At 43.7% G+C, this 17179-nt stretch overlaps 1 protein-coding gene across 8 annotated transcripts in view; it reads left to right on the forward strand.

Moving 5' to 3' along the window:
* myocd (myocardin) overlaps window positions 1–17179 on the forward strand; it is a 122596-nt gene that overhangs the window by 98318 nt on the left and 7099 nt on the right. For 5 of the 8 annotated variants that reach the window (XM_038735269.1, XM_038735270.1, XM_038735272.1 and 2 more), the window contains 7 exons: window positions 5426–5581; window positions 9561–9745; window positions 13055–13159; window positions 13306–13625; window positions 14758–14914; window positions 15001–15534; window positions 15659–16153. In XM_038735269.1, coding sequence (XP_038591197.1) covers window positions 5426–5581; window positions 9561–9745; window positions 13055–13159; window positions 13306–13625; window positions 14758–14914; window positions 15001–15534; window positions 15659–16153 — 1952 coding nt within the window. The remainder of the gene's footprint in view (window positions 1–5425; window positions 5582–9560; window positions 9746–13054; window positions 13160–13305; window positions 13626–14757; window positions 14915–15000; window positions 15535–15658; window positions 16154–17179) is intronic. The other 3 variants (XM_038735273.1, XM_038735275.1, XM_038735276.1) reach the window with 1 other exon arrangement.

The raw sequence follows: 17179 nt of genomic DNA on the forward strand, positions 1-17179 counted from the left end.
ATGGTAGCAAACAGTTGCCGATTGACACACCCAGCAGACACAGAGAAACATTAGCATGCATTTGACGTTGTTTGTCTGTCCACCTGGTGATTTTAAGTCCAATAATCATTCTTGTTTTACCTCTGTCTCCACCAGAAAAAATATTTAGCTGCTAAATGCTTCACCAACTAGTCGCTAACATTGTCTGTTTGGTGCTGGGTATGTTGGTTTACTAAACTCATAGCTGCCTGCTGTGTCTGGAAAGCCACTTCAAATCTTTTAATACAGTGACAAATATACTATTGTGTGTGTTGACGGTTTTGGAGAGAAGGTCGCAACATCTAGCGCAGTGTGGGAAATATGAATATGACATTTTCAAATGTGCCCTTTAGTGGTAGGTCACCTTGGCTCAATCAGTACTATAAAATCTTGGAAAGCAGTTGTGAGAAGCATCATTTCCCCCAGTTTCACATGAATCGGATCATTGAGTCTGACATGTTGCATTTCATTTAAAAAGAAAAGAGAAAAGAAATGTTTGATTTGTGGTTATCTACTGCAGTTTTGGAATGAAACAATACAGTCAGATGCCAGCTGCTTGTGAACGAACAAACAGGGAAAAGAGAGAAAGAAAGGTGGAGGGGGAGGAAAAGTGTAGCTCAGGAATCAGCAGATGATTTCACCGATGAACTTTAACCAGAAAGAGGGAACCAATCAGTGAAATCGGCTGGTGTAGTCACTTTTTGAAATCAAAGTGATTGGAGTGGAGAGCTACAGATTCTTGATGTATTGTACAATTTTACACACACTACAGACTGTGACTGATGCACTTTCCTTACTGTAAAACAGTCTAGCCTGAGTCAAACTGTGTTAGAGCTGAGGTCAACGTGGAAACTCTTGTCTTAGAACAAAAGACTTACACTGCAAATTAAAGCATTAAAGACAGACAGAAACAGATAGGAAGAAAAGAAAACAGTTAGGATGATGGATGCTGTAAAGAGAAGCAGATCCAGACTCCAGAGACGGATAAATCCACAGGTAGTGACAGATACAAAGGTGGGCGTAGAGGAAGCAGGTGGATCTATGCCCCCGGCAGGCAGAGAGACAGGCAGGTAGTGCCTTAAGCCAGCGAGAAGGCAGACAGGTCGGTGAGTGACCGCCGAGGAATGCTCTCGTGCTGGAAGAGGCTCTCAGCCTCAGAAGAAACAGCGCACGCTCGGCCAGATTTACATCGACGGTACCTGTTTACAGCGCAGCGCCTGCGGAGCGCCACTTCAAAGCAGAGGCATGCCCAAACACAACAACATCGAGCATGAGCTGCTGTTTATAAGACAGAGGCTTTGTACTTTCAATGTCACATAAGACATAGTGATGAGAACAAGTAGACCTGAGTGTACTGAACATACTCTTAAATCCTTACTGTTGCTACGATTAACGGCCTGTCATGCTCTTTAGGTCATGGTACCACTGTAATGTTTGCAGCTATCTTGCTCAGCTTTGACTGCTTAACACTGCTGCCTACATGCCACAAATGTCACACACAGATAAATATTTTTGCTGGCACTGAACACACTGGTGGAAATAAAAATTTTAAACATTCATAAAAAACCAAAGGTTTGGTTAGCATGAGACACTACACAGCGGACAGCCACTTACAAACTAAGATCTTATCAATCCCTTATACTTTAAAGCAACAGTGTGTCGCCTTGGCAAACATGGAAGGAGTGAGCGATGCCAGCGGTTACTTGCCTGCAGGAACAACAAGGGGACTGGGGGACTGCGGGGCAGGGATTTGTTGAATCATATCTCTGGCACCGTTTGCCATTTCACAGAGGCTCCAGCCTCCAGATAAACTGCTGGTAAGTGTGCGGGGGAACGGAATCCAGAGGCCCAGCGAGGCCCTATCAGTTTCTAGGAGTCTGTCACAGATAAGGCAGCAAGGAGAAACGCAATTGGCTTAGCAGGGCTCCAAATGCTTTTTTGAGCAAGAAATTTCAATTGGTTGTTTATCTCTTGATTGCAGGCAGTGGCGCAGATGGAAGAGGGTTACATAGACTTGCATTTGTAAGAACACACTTTCTTACACCCACACAGTAGATGTTTAACAACTCTCTAAAGCGCCGGCGTCATTTCTCCTCCCAGCTCTTTATGTCAAAAAACGAAGACATTTTTCGGGGCGTCACAGCATCCTCCTCCTCCTCCTCCTCCTCCCTCCTCCTCCTCCTCCTCCCGCTGCTGTAGATGTGATCCGTCAGATGCTGGCTGGCTGTGTTATTCCTGCTGGGGAGATGGACACGGCACAGGGTCTGTGTATATATTACCCAGAGAACATCTGGTGTTTATTAGGCTATTCAAGAATCCACCCCAGCCTCTCAGGCTTGACTGGCGTGTGGCCTGCATAGGAGCACACTGTCTGCTTGCTAGCCACAGGTCTGCATACACACACACACACACACACACATACAAGCTAATATTTCCTCATAAAGATAACAGGGCTGTAGCTGCAGGTTTACTTACTTTTTCCTGCTTGCTTTTGTGCACAAAAACAGCCATTTTCAGTCCCTCAGCAGTGGCGCTTTAATCCTCAGTGGATGAAAACACAAAGGGAATTATTCCTGCCTAATGCACCATACGTCTTGCCTCTAAGTGCCGTGTTTACATTTGACAGAGACAGTCAGCAGGTACATGTATTGCAATAGGTTTAAAGTGTGTCGTATGTTTTAGGACTCCAGCAGAGTGTTTAAAACTCTGTAAGCCAGCTTCAGACTCACCCGATCATGTTACATTATGCCCGTGCGGGCCTGCGCAGCCGCGGTCGAACACGTTTTCAGGCAGTTCGCTCACACAGTTTAAACACACTTGAAGCTCCGTGTGTTCCTGCGATGTCAAATCAGGTCTTAAATCAGGCCAGTCAGTGACAGGTGAGGCAGGAGACTGGGTGGGAAGCTGAGTAATAAACTGTAGATGATGATGTCATCCTGCTGGCGAACGGTGGCGGTTCGCCAACATGACCACAGGCCGGCAGAGGATCCATTCCCACTTCTCCTCAGAGGAGGGGCACTGGATCCAGGCTGGCAGACAGGATCATTTGCTTCACCCACGGCCCTCCTTCACTGCTTTGCTACATCACTTTATCCCCCCTTCATTTCTAGCCTCCTTCTTCCTTCCAATCGTACCCTTTGTCTTCTTTTCTTCAATTTTTCCCTTTTCTACCAATAATATATAATTATGCTCCTTTTCGTGCTCCCTCCATTCTAATATCATTCTTTATTTTTTACTTGAATTAATTTGTCTTCCTTTTTTCTTTCCTTTTATTCTATATTTTCTTCCTTCGTCCCTTCATTTTTATTTCAACTTTAAATTTCTCTTCTTACTTACTTACATAATTTCTACCTCCACAACATTCTTCCTTCATTTTTTCCATCCATCCATTTTCTACCCGCTTATCCTGTTGTGGGGGGTCAGCATGCATTGCGGGACAAACTCATTTAGAATTTTCCAAAAACAACAGAAAAATGTCCTCCTTCATCTCATCTTTCAACCCATTCGTCCTCCCACCCTAATATTTCTTCTTCCTTCTGTATTTTCTTCCATCCATTCATCCTCCTTCAAAAACATACATTTCTTCTATCCTCTCAACCCCCCTCCGTTCTCTCGTCATCTATGTTTCATAGTGAATGATAGACGTCTAATTTGAATTTGAGATATATGAGCTAACTACTTGCTGTATCTGGAGATTAAAGGTGCTTAATATTGCACATTCATTTTGATGTCTCAATCATTTGTTAAGGTTTCTTGTGAAGTGTTACCTTTCAGATCCATTTTTCAGTAGACAGTAATACTCTACCCGAGTTGTCCAGCACGAAGCTCAATATCATTCATTTTATTTTGGCACTGTACCCTATCTCATCCTTCAGAAAGATCCCACTAAAATTATATTTGACCAAATAAGTGCTGTTGCTCCTTCTTGCCCTCAGATATTCAAACCGATGCGCTGCGCTCGCCTCACTGTTGGGTAATCAGTCCTGTGAGTGCCGTGGATAGATTGTAGGCCAAGACAGGTTAGCTCCGGCACAGATTATTTATACTGGATTTAAGCGAGGGAGGTTGTGGAAGGTTGAAAATCTCACCCGCTGCAGCCCTTTAATTACAGCCACTCCGTTTATTTTGCTAGGACTCAAAGTGTCTGGCTGTGCTGGGAGTGGAGCAGCTGAGCAGATATTAAAACGGATCCAAAACAGAAATATTGATTATTGAAGGTGGAGGGAAGTCATGTGTGTTTGTTAGGGAATGACAGCTGAATACAGCAGGGTTGAGCTGCAGAGATGAATAATATCAGGAGGATAAGATGAGACTAAGGACCTCACACAATATTTAGATTTCTCGAGTCTAGAATCTAGAGTCTTGATAGACAGCCCTATTGATTTCACTTGGAAACTTGTTGATTGTAGAGGAAAATAGGATGCAGAAAAGGATGGAACAAATCAAAATTTATAACAGAGCAAATTGGAGTAAAAACACAATTACAGCATATCATTTGAAATGAAAAGCAGGGACATATATGTCTTAAACATATGCATTTTTCATGTTTAAATGTTACTGCTTCATAAAAATACAGCATCCTTTTCACTGAAAAGCTTAGATTATGCCCAAAATGTAAGTGAATCTGTTGCGTGTTTATTCTAAATTTGAACTACAGTTCAAACATGGGGAAGGTAAAATATCCAATCTGTAATCATTCGTTCAAAATTATAGTTCTCAGTGTTTATTTCTCAGGGTGTACAGCGACGCAATTGAACGGAATCTGACTGAATTTCACCTGGTGAAATGTGCTCTTATGCTGAGGCAGGGCAGGCATAAAGCCTGGGCCAGGTTGTAATAGCAGTTTGCAAGTTCAAAATTATAAAATACTTTTTTAATTTATTTCCTAAAATACAGTTTGGTATAGCCATGTTGTCTTTAAAGATAAGGCTACATGATTTGTTTTTGGATTAATTTGAACAAATTATTCGTTCAAACTTTCTTGTTTGTGTGACAGCCCCAAAAGTATTAAACATAAAGTACTCATTTTGGCACACAAGGGTCCCTGTTAGTGTTTTGTTGTTGTATATTATATTATTGGATTATTATCACAGATGCATATTAATGTGTAAGCAGCAGCAACAATTGTTTTATCTGGTTAAAGTGGAGATCATTTAAGCTACTTATACTGTTTGGTAGTTTAATTTATAATATGACGTTACTAGTAACTGCAGCTGTGAGATAAATGTTGTGGAGTTAAAAGTCATTGTAATGGAGTAAAAAAATAAAATTGCTCTAAGTATCTTAAGGACAGTTCAAATGGACTTCTTTACTTTCTGCTGCTGCAGCATGTACAGACTTGTATAAGCAGTGTTTCCCTGGTGTGTCCCACGTCGTTGACGGTGTGGTCCTGCTGTGTGTTGTGTAGACCCGGCCTCAGACGGCTCCTCTCTAGAGGCCCAGATGAGGCTAAAGCGAGCCCGGCTCGCCGAGGACCTGAATGAGAAGCTGGCTCTCAGGCCGGGGCCCCTGGAGCTGGTCCAAAAGAATATCATTCCCCTAGACTCTGCCATCACAGTGACAGGTATCAGCAGAGAGATGATGCTGTGTAGTTGAACGCACCTTTAACGCCTGCTGCATCTCAACCTGCGTGACTCCACGTTTGTGTGTTTGGTAGTAGCATCAAGTAGTATTAATGAAAAGGAGAGCACTCTTCCTCCTGACTGTGTGTGTGTATGTGTGCGTGCGCGTGTATATTAACAAACCATTGTTGTCTTTGACTAAACAGTTCAAATCACTCTGGTGGAGATTTTAATCTCTTCAAACAAGCATGTACTTCAATGACTGCACTGCTGGACTTTCAACACAATCACGTCATTTTTTCAAACAAGCACCAACTAAAAGTATAATGTTTATTGTAGATCTTTTATGATCATTATGTTCCTCCACCACAAGAAGGCCTGTGACTGCAGCATGAATGGGACATTGCATTTAGCCCGTAGATGACTGAAGAACCACCAGATTTTGCATCTTAGACCCAAATCCTTAAAGTTTCCGTACTTCCTTACTTACTTCAATTTTATGAAACTCATTACAGGTCACATTATGAAAGTACGGGCACAATAATAAAACCAGGACATGCATCTTTGACTGAGTCGAGATAAAAAGCTCAATCTGAAGTTACAAGCTAAAACTTAAATGTTCAGACTACTGGCTTTATTAGTTTTTAATAAGAACCAATGTGTCCCTTTAGATGATTGGACACTGCAAAATCCATGCAGATTTGATGGATTATAAATGGTTTATCAATGACTTATCAACCCCAGGATAATTTATTACTGGATCACCAACATTTATACCTGCATTATAACCAAATTGAAAGAATAAAAACAACCCATGGGTTTTTTCACAACAAACCAAAATGAGTTCTTATTAATGGCTTATAGCTGATCAGTAAAGTATCAGAGTATCAAATTATTTATCAACCATTAATTCCTTTGTAAACCTTAAAGGATGACTTATTAGAAAGTGGTAGCAATCTAACTGAAATATTCACTCAACAAAGAAGTAATTCACAAGTCTTCACCTCTTGACCTCCCCACCTTTAAATTCTACTGAACTCCTTTCAGAACCTTGGTCCGTCTTTATGTGATCCAAATTTCTTAGCAGTAAAAAGTTTGTATTTGACGCGCAAAGAATGTTATTTACATTTACAGCACATCGTGCTTATTTCAGAAAATATTTTGGACGGTGGATCTTCAAGAATGTTGTTATTGTGGCGCTGAAAAGGCTGATATTCATTAAGAAGAGGCGCTTAAGCAAACCGTTTTGAAAAACGTATACTGGGGACTAAAGTGCATTGGGAGCCCTCTTGAGACCTTCACCTCCCCCAGTGTTGGCTTTAAAGAAATGCACAACATGCATGCATAGACACTCCATTCATTTAGCGCTGTGCGACACATCAGGCCCGAGCCGTCCCACTAAGGCGATCTGACCTCACACTGTTTGTGTTCTATTACTCGACATGTTACTGACTCTCTCTATATTATTCTTGGCAGCGCAACTAGAGTTTTTTAGACTCCGATGTTTTAGCGGTTTTATGTTTGCCTCCTTGAATTCCCAGTAAACATGTTGCGTAAAGGAGACGGCGGGCTGCAGTCAGCTGGTTTACACTACCTCTGCAGGAGGAAGGGAGCGCCGCTTATTGAGATGAGCAGCAGCTGTATTTGGGTCCACCCTTTTTCTTCAGAAGTGGCAATGTGTATTTGAGTTTGAGTGCATCCTTGTGTGTATGTGTGGGCGTACCTGCGTGAATATTTGTACCTTCCTCCCCTCCTCCCTGCTTTTGTCTCTGCTTTAACAGGCCTGTACAGTTCCAGTTAGCCACCTACAAAGCTCTGTGATGGGACCAGGCTGCTGCGTTCCCCTCGCCTCCAGCATTAACCCCTCACCTTAAAGCTTTATATCCCCTTACACAACACTCCCAAATATTGTTTCAACCTCTGTCCGGTAATTTTGGAAACTATGTGACCCGCCGTAACTTCTAAACCAGCCACTTGAAAAGCGGAAGTGAACGTGGCTCGCAGATTTCCTGCAATTCTGCCACCTCAATCTCCCGGTGACACCCGTTTGACCTAAAGACTCATGGAAACAGCATGTACCGGACTGCATGCAGAGAGAAAATGCACCAAGACGAGCAAATTCACACACGACCCATTCAGAGTGTGTGTTGGTGTGTGTGACTGTGGAGTTAAACATAAACAGGTGGGAGGAAATGGCATTTAGGACAACAATGTGCACTAAGCTGTGTGTGTGTGTGTGTGTGTGTGTGCGCGTGTGTGTGTGTGTATTGCCAGGTCACTGAGTTGCGCAGAATGGGCCTGGTGCTGTGATTGAAACCAGGGTCTGTTCCTGCCTGTCACATGTTTGGATACAAAAAGAGAATCTTATACCTCTGCACACACAACCACAACACACACACACACACACACACCAACCGTTACCACCTCCCTCCCCTGGCTCTGTCCCTTCTGCTCTGTTAGATAGCCACTCTTAGCTCCTCCAATTAAAGCTGTGTTCACTATCAGCCCAGCCAATCAGGAGCGTGGCGGATGTAAAGTGGCAGTGTCGGTCTCTCACCCACGCAGCGTAACACCTCCGGGCTGAGTGTCGTATGAGGTGTCAGTGACAGACAGGCGGTGTGTGAATACCACTGGTCACGTAGGAAACATACATGTCGCATCCAAGCTGCCCATAAACAACTTCATACAAAAGACACACAGAGAAGGGGGGGTCGGGGGGGGGGGGTTCTGACCTCCCTGCTATTCCCACTCTCTGTGCACTTTGTATGTATTAGTTGGTGATTAGTAATTTGTTTGTCTTGACTTGATTAAACACAAATTTACTGTAAAACCTACTCCTATCAAATTGTTTATTTCATCCAGTATATATATTATCTTCTAAAAAAAAAAAAACGTGTCTCTCTTGTTTACCAAAGTAGAAAATCTGAATTGTTGCCATAAAATGAACTGAACAATTGAAATGTGGAAAATCTAACCGATGTGTAGCACGTCCTTATTCAACTGTTTTAATATTTACATTTGTATGCACAATCTAAGCAGATTACAAAGAGCTTCTGAGCTCAAGGGGGCGACTCAGTGGACTCTTAAGGGATTTCATACATCCAGAGGACTTCTATAAAAACCAGATCAGGCGTCTATATTATATGACAAAAACAGAAATACAGAAATCCCCCTAGTGAGAAGATGATTGAGAAAATGTTATCAGGGCCCTTAATTAAGGGCCCCTCTACAAGACGGGGCCTCAAGATTAGGTAATAATGCAGGCGTTGCTTATCATAAGGTCCCTCTCATTGAACCTGGGTCTTACTTTCATTGTTTAGGCCACCATTTCTATCAGTAATCATAACATTGTACACAACAAGCAGTTTAATTTTTAATGGTTCGGATCTGGAGACGTGGTGACATCACTAAAAAGAAGTCAGACGGAGCGAGACACACGAGCAGTGACAGATTTTAGACAGGTTAGATTGACTGTATACCAAACTGTCGGTTGTAAGCAGCCACCACAGTTTCCAGACTGACTTTCGTGTTCAACTTTGTCCTGTTGTGCTTGCCGTAAGCTTAGTTTTTCTGCGCAGTGAGGGATTACTAGTGACAGGATGTGCTCCCTTTGTTTCACCTCCAAATACAGTGGTTCAGATAATCTGGATAAACTCCTGGTTAGTTTATAACCTGCCTGATCATCTGACTGCTCGTGTTTCTCGCTCCATCTGACTCCCTTTCCGTAATGTCGCTGTGTTCCCAGATCCCAGCTGCAAATTTGGTACACTGTACATTGTTATATCTTATATCTAATTAATAGCTTAATGATGGCCAAACACCCAAAATAAGACCCAAGTTGTAACAAACTGAAATTATCATTTAAAAGCACCATCCGTTTATCCCTCTTCCTTTTCTCGGTAATCTTGAGGTAATGCATACTGACAACACCCCCCCCCCCCCCCCCCCACCCCACTCCTCTCCTCTCTGCTCCTTTTACAGTAAACCATGGTAAGTTTCCTAAGCAGGAGGACTCTTACGCGTTTGAGGAGGACAGCAGCAGTGAGAGTCTGTCTCCAGAGCAGCACCACAGTGATGAGTCGCAGGGCTCGGCCTGCCCTTCATCTGAGGCTGTTGGCAGTACGCCCTCCTCCTCCTGCTCACCTGCCCTCACCAGCCCACGACAGGTAAAAAAAAAAAAATAACACTTTCGCCTGACAGCGTGGAGGTAAAAGAAGTCTGTTCCCCCAGAATTCCTTCTACCTCTGCTCTGTTGTCTTTCACTCTGACATTGCTGAGCCTCTAGCTGTTGTCACCACTGCTTTACTTCTCCTGCCCTCCTGTGGCGGCAGAGTGAACTGCGCCGCCATCCTCTGCTTCCTCTGTTTATCCGTCCTGACCGTTGGACTGAGTTGAACTAGGCAGGTGTCACATTCCTGCACGCCGAGCCATCCTGCCGGCACAGCTGTCTTTATTTCCTGACTGCTTACCTTTCACTCATGATGACCTCATTCCAACGGCCACCATCAGCAACGGTCACCAGATTGAAATTCCTCCGCTAGAATAGGATTGTTTATAACTGTTAGACCTCTGTCTCTGAAATGTTCCAACTGAATCGCAAACTCTCACTATTAATGTCAGTTGAAGATTCCTGTTTAGAGCTTTTTGGAATACTTTTGCAAATGAAACACATGTGCATGGGGTTTAATTATCCCATTTGGATTACAAACTGACTGTCTTGCGAGAAGTCCCCACGCCTCCTCAGATGCACTACATAATTCTGGAGGAGACACTGGTATTGCAGCAAGTTGAAGAAAACAGATACATTAAGACTAAAATTATAAAATCAGAGGCAACAATAACAAAAACATGTTACCAAGATAAAAAAATAAAAATCATTTGGTATACTTTAATTATATACTGTGACCTTATTGTTTAGTATTGTTTGGCACAAGGCATTTGTCAGTGGGAGGGGCTCACGATGTGCTTACTCATACAAAAATACAAAATCACAATAATAAAAATAAGATAAAATCAAACACAAATATACACAATATGAACAAAAACAATATAGACATATTGACAAATAGTGCAGTGAGCAGAGTGCAAAGGATGCAGGAGTATGTTCATGTCGGAGGAGGATGTGATATACAGGTACATATACACAGTGTAATGATAGTGCAAAGGATGCTGGAATAAATAAGTATAAGTATTTTGTGCAGGAGTAATGACTTGAAGTAGGTGGATTGGTATACAGTATCTACAATATGACAATATAATAGTATGAACAGCACTGAAATAGAGAATGGTGAATAAATAATAAGTGTTAGCCAGTAAACAGGTGCTGATTATAAACAGAGTTACTTGGTTATTGCACAGGAATTGTTCCTGACACTGTGAGTCAGAAATCAGCTGTTCATCAGAGTGATGGCTTGTGGAACAGAAGCTGGAACCGGTTGTGCCCGGGGTGAGATGGATCTGCAGTGATTCCTGCCCGTTTCCTGACTCTGGAAATTGGAATCTGGAAAGTCCTGAATGGAGGGCAGGTTGGCACCGATGATCTTTTCTGCAGTCCTGACAGTCCGTTGTAGTCTGTCTTTGTCCTTTTTGGTGGCAGATCCAAACAAGACAGTGATGGACGTGTAGAGGACAGACTGGATGATGGCTGTGTAAAAGTGGATCAGCAGGTCCTTAGGCTGGTTGAGCTTCCTGAGCTGATGCAGGAAGTACATCCTCTGCTGGGCCTTCTTGATGATGGTGGCCGCGTTGGGCTCCCACTTCAGGTCCTGGGATATAGTGGATCCCAGAAACCTGAAGTGGTGTAGAGGGAGAAGAGCAGTGGGGAGAGCACACACCCCTGGGGGGGCACCAGTGCTGATAGTCCGGGTGCTGGATGTGATGTTTCCCAGCCTCACCTGCTGACTCCTGTCAGTCAGGAAGTCCTGTGATCCACTGACAGGTGGAGGCTGGCACAGTGAGCTGGGTGAGTTTGGTGCTGAGGATGTCCGGGATGATGGTGTTGAACGCCGAGCTGAAGTCCACGAACAGGATCCTTGCATATGTCCCTGGAGAGTCGAGGTGTTGCAGGATGTGATGCAGACCCAAGTTGACAGCATCATCCACTGCCCTGTTAGCCCTGTAGGCAAACTGCAGGGGGTCCAGCAAGGGGCCTGTAATGTTCTTCAGGTGGGCCAACACCAGTCTTTCAAAGGATGTCATGACTACAGATGTCAGGGCGACGGGCCTGTAGTCATTTAGTCCAGAGATGGAGGGTTTTTTTGGGGACCGGAATGATTGTGGAGCGTTTGAAGCAGGAGGGAACTTCACACAGCTCCAGTGATCTGTTGAAGATGGGCCAGGAGCCTTCCTGATATTCCGGCTTTCGATGAGGTGGCTCACGTCCTCTTCACAGATCTTGAGTGCAGATGAGGGGTCAGAGAGGGGGGGTGGCAGTGTGTCAGAGGGGGAAGGTGACTGTTTGAAGATGGTGTTGGAGCGGGGGGAGAGGTGTGATGGTGGGCTTTTCAAACCTACAATAAAAGCCATTCAGCTCGTCTGCCAGTCGTCCCCCAGCAGTGTTGGGGGATGGTCTCCTGTAGTTGGTGAGTGTCCGCAGGCCTCTCCACACTGACGCAGGGTCGTTGGCTGCAAAGCTGTTATTTAGTTTTCAGCGTAGCATCTCTTTGCAGCTTTGATCTCTTTAGTCAGAGTGTTCCTGGCCTGGTTGTACAGGACTCTGTTCCCACTTCTGAAGGCCTCCTCTTTGGTCTGATGAAGCTGCCTGAGTTTTGCTGTGAACCGGGGTTTTTGGTTGTTGTATGTGCAGAAGGTTTTAGTCGGCACACACGTCCTCACAAAAACTGCTGTAAGATGTCACAGTGTCAGTTAGTTTGTCCAGGTCAGTGGCTACAGCCTCAAAAACAAAACAAAAAATTAAATCTTAATCTGCAAAATAATTAAAGCAGTCAGATAAATGTAGTGCAGTAAAAAGTACAATATTCCCCTGTTTTTATTCCCCTTATGCACATGTAAATATCTCTCACATTGCCCTTTCTCTGCAAATAATTGTATTATTTTCCTATATATATGTAGTGTGAAAATACAGTACTGTCAGAGTTAAGTAGGGTATTTGAAAAAATGTAATCAGTTACTTTGGCAAGCCACTGAATTTTCATCTAGCTCCACCATCAAGTCCAATATTTTTGTAGAACTGAAGACATTCCCAATCATCCTTAGTATTTAGTGCTAATTAGGAAATGTTAGCGATCTAACACGCTAAACCAAGATAGTGAAAATGGTAAACATTTACTTGTTATACATTAGCGTGTTAGCATTCTCACTGTTAGCATGCTGATGTTGGCATTCTGCTCACACAAGCAGAGCCTCGCAAAGCCGCTAACATAGCTCATTTCAGAAGCTGGTCTGTTAGTCTGGTTATGAATGGACATAGAGAGGACTATGCATATAAGTTGTAAGTTGTTTTTATTTGTGAACAGGGAGGTGCAGCCCGAGACGCACCTGATCAAAGCCAGGACGAAGGGCTCTCTGGTGCCAACAACAGCCAGGGTTCTCCCCCAATACCTGTTCCTGCTATTGCCAAGGTAGGCAACATTTAAAGAACATGCTTTTACTTTTCCCTTTACTTTTTGATTTAGTGACTCTCCTTGACTTTACACTTTATACTACATCTGCAAATGCCTAGTTATGACCAAAAGCATGCACGCTCATGCTATCTTGCTCTGAACAGTCCAAGACGTCAGACAAAAACCGACACAAGAAGCCTAAAGATGTGAAGCCAAAAGTGAAGAAGCTCAAGTACCACCAGTACATTCCTCCAGACCAGAAGGCAGAGAAATCCCCTCCGCCCATGGACTCGGCCTACGCCCGACTCCTCCAGCAGCAGCAGCTCTTCCTGCAGCTGCAGATCCTCAGCCAGCAGAAACACGCTCACGCACATCCACAGTCGCAGCAACACACACACACTCCACAGACACAGGCCCAGGCCCAGGCTCAGCAGCGGCAGCCTGCTTTCAGCTACCAGCCTCACCCATCCACCCAAACCCAGAAGTAAGTCACAATTGTGGAGAGAAATGATGGTGAATAAATCTGATTAAATCATCTTAACTCATGGTCCCATTACTGGCTTTTTCCAGGCCTTTTAACCAAATAATTTTTATGGTCTTCATCAGGGAATGGAGTTTGCTTCGGTCGATTGTAACTAAATGACAAGTGAGCAAACACCATTCACTGATGAAGCCTTTGCGATGCAGTTGAAAGCTCTAGAAAAAGCTGGTAAGTAAAAACTTGAGTGATTACTTTATCAAACTACTGTTCCCAAGGTCAAAGATTCACTTTCACACTCAAAGTAAATTAATACTTTAATTGTTTATGATTCAACGGATTTATTTATGGTTAATACATAATTTATTAATGCCACTTAGATCCATATTAGGCAATACTTAGTTTATTAGAAAGTTATAGAAACACATAATATTAATACACATTTAATACCCTTTATAAATGACTTCCTAATATTTATAACTGTAGACTTGAGGGCTTATTAGAAAGTTACAAATCTACCGGTATTAGTAAGTCATTAATAAAGGGTCATGGGTTTCTTCTAAAAAACAGTCAGCAAAACTTAGTAGGTAAAATGCATCTAAAATTGGTAATAAGTCCTTACAACAATCCAAATGAAATTTTTTGTTGTAAATGTCAATATATTTTGATAGATTTGATTTATTTTGTTACAGAAGCACTGTGTTAATATTAGCTTACTGGCCAAAATGCTTTAGCTGCATTTGCAAATATGCCTTGTAAACAGTGCTGCTTCATCCGTACACAGTATGTTGATGATGTTGAACAGTACCTGCACTGGCGTAGTTTTATGACGCAAGTTAGCTGAAAAAGCTAGCCAGCTAGGTCTTTTAAGGTACTTAAAAACCCTATATTGCTGAAATACTGGAGGAGGATAAAATGAAGCCAATAGGATTTTTTCACACTCTGGCAACCCAGAACTAGTTCTTGTTTATTGCTTAAAACTGATCTATAAAGCATTAGTAGAAGACGTATTAACCGTCTATTTATCTGTCTATTTATAGATAGACATTATTAGACAGTGGTATTAAGTTGCTGTATGTTTTACTATTGCTATTTTTACTTTACTATGTTGCTATCCACTTTAATTCTCCTGTTCTAGAGGAGCCAGTGAGCAGCTGTCAGCTTGTAGCTCCAGCGGTCCATCCAGCCAAACCAACAGTAACTCCTCCTCCCCGGTCAAGAATACATATAACAACCAAAGCAACATCTCACCGGTCAAACCTGGGCCCCTGCCAGCGAATCTAGATGACCTAAAAGTAGGTTTTACAAAGATACTAAAGTATAAGACAGTCTACTTGACTTAGATGTTGATATCTCTTTTTTGTTCTTTGTGCTATGTTAGGTATCAGAGCTCAGGCAGCACCTGCGTATTCGCGGCATGCCCGTCTCCGGCACCAAGACGGCCCTCATTGAGCGACTCCGACCCTTCAAGGACTCTAATGCTGGCTCCTCACCCTCGGGCTCCTCTGACATCACCACAGTGACCTTCCCTGTCACACCCACAGGGTCCCTGTCCTCATACCAGTCCCCTTCCTCCTCTAGCGCCCTGTCCCAGGGGGGTTACTACCCTTACCCCAGCACCTCCTCCACCCCTCCCATCTCTCCGGCCTCCTCGGAGCTGTCCCTCAGCGGCTCGCTCCCCGACAGCTTCAGCGACGTGCCCATGTCCTCACCAACACAGTTCACCCTGCAGCCATCTCCGGCCCAGCTCAGTGCGGAGGACGGCCTGGGAGGGGGCAGCCTGGGCGGTGGAGGTCCGAGGGTGGGGGAGGGCAGAAGTATGGATGGCGTAGAAGCTGAAAAAGATAAGATGCTCGTGGAAAAGCAGAAGGTGATTGAGGAGCTGACGTGGAAGCTGCACCAGGAGCAGAGACAGGTGTGTGACCATCAGCGTATCAGTACACAGTATTCGCTGTTCAGGTCATATAAATATAATATAAGTATTATTAATATTGATACCACATATTTATTTTACCTTTGTGCTGTCCTATGCTTGTTAGGTTGAAGAGCTGAAGATGCAGCTCCACAAGAGAAAACGCTGCTATGGAGCAACACAGGACACCATCCCTCCATCTCACCCCTCCATGCACCACCAGCAGACCCAAGCCATGATGGGCCAGCACTTCTTTGGGGTGACTATTAAGCAGGAGCCCATGTCTTTGTCCTCCAGCTGCCCGCTGTCCTCTCCCAAACAGCTCAAGAGCTCTCCCGGCAGCTGTATGGAGGATATGGGACACTGCAATAACTCCCTCTCCAATATGGGGGGCCCCAGCGGGCCACAATGTATGGACACAACCCCTTCCTCTGGCAGCCCCTCCACAATGTCTGCTTTCCTCAGTCCACAGTGCTCACCACAAGACTCCCCCATTGGAAAGCCTTCTAGTAGCCCCCAGCCTTCGTCTCCTAACAACCGCTACTTGTTATCACCTCCGTTGGGAAGAGACGGCTGCAGTCACCCCCACTCCCAGGGCAATAACAGAGCACGCAACATGCAGGTATGATGTATTTATGAACAAAAGGATCATTCTTAAATGTTCTGTGGGGAATTCAGATAATTTATCTAAAATAATAATAAGTGATATAAAAAAGTGGGTAAACTGTGACTAAAGGAGGTTCTTTTCTTAACAAGACTATCTACAGCCATGCTTCCGGCTGAGGTAGTGTTGCCTCACACAAAATAGCAAATAAAAATACAAAGCCTCAAACTAGCCCATTTTATCCAGGTGCTGGTCATATAATTAGAATATCATCAAAAAGTTGATTTATTTCAGTAATTCCATTCAAAAAGTGAAACTTGGATTATATTCATTCATTACACACAGACTGATATATTTCAAATGTTTATTTAATTTAATTGTGATGATTAAAACTGACAGCTAATGAAAATCCCAAATTCAGTATCTCAGAAAATTAGAATATTACTTAAGACCAATACAAATGTTGGCCAACTGAAAAGTATGAACATGAAAAGTATGAGCATGTACAGCACTCAATACTTAGTTGGGGCTCCTTTTGCCTGAATTACTGCAGCAATGCGGCGTGGCATGGAGTCGATCAGTCTGTGGCACTGCTCAGGTGTTATGAGAGCCCAGGTTGCTCTGATAGTGGCCTTCAGCTCTTCTGCATTGTTGGGTCTGGCGTATCGCATCTTCCTCTTCACAATACCCCATAGATTTTCTATAGGGTTAAGGTCAGGCGAGTTTGCTGGCCAATTAAGAACAGGGATACCGTGGTCCTTAAACCAGGTACTGGTAGCTTTGGCACTGTGTGCAGGTGCCAAGTCCTGTTGGAAAATGAAATCTGCATCTCCATAAAGTTGGTCAGCAGCAGGAAGCATGAAGTGCTGTAAAACTTCCTGGTAGACGGCTGCGTTGACCTTGGACCTCAGAAAACATAGTGGACCAACACCAGCAGATGACATGGCACCCCAAACCATCACTGACTGTGGAAACTTTACACTGGACACTGGATTCTGTGCCTCTCCTCTCTTCCTCCAGACTCTGGGACCTTGATTTCCAAAG

This window comes from Micropterus salmoides, unplaced genomic scaffold (genome assembly GCF_014851395.1).
Source record: "Micropterus salmoides isolate LMB-PRFRI ecotype aquatic unplaced genomic scaffold, ASM1485139v1 Ms_hic_scaffold_21, whole genome shotgun sequence".
Classification (NCBI taxonomy): domain Eukaryota; kingdom Metazoa; phylum Chordata; class Actinopteri; order Centrarchiformes; family Centrarchidae; genus Micropterus; species Micropterus salmoides.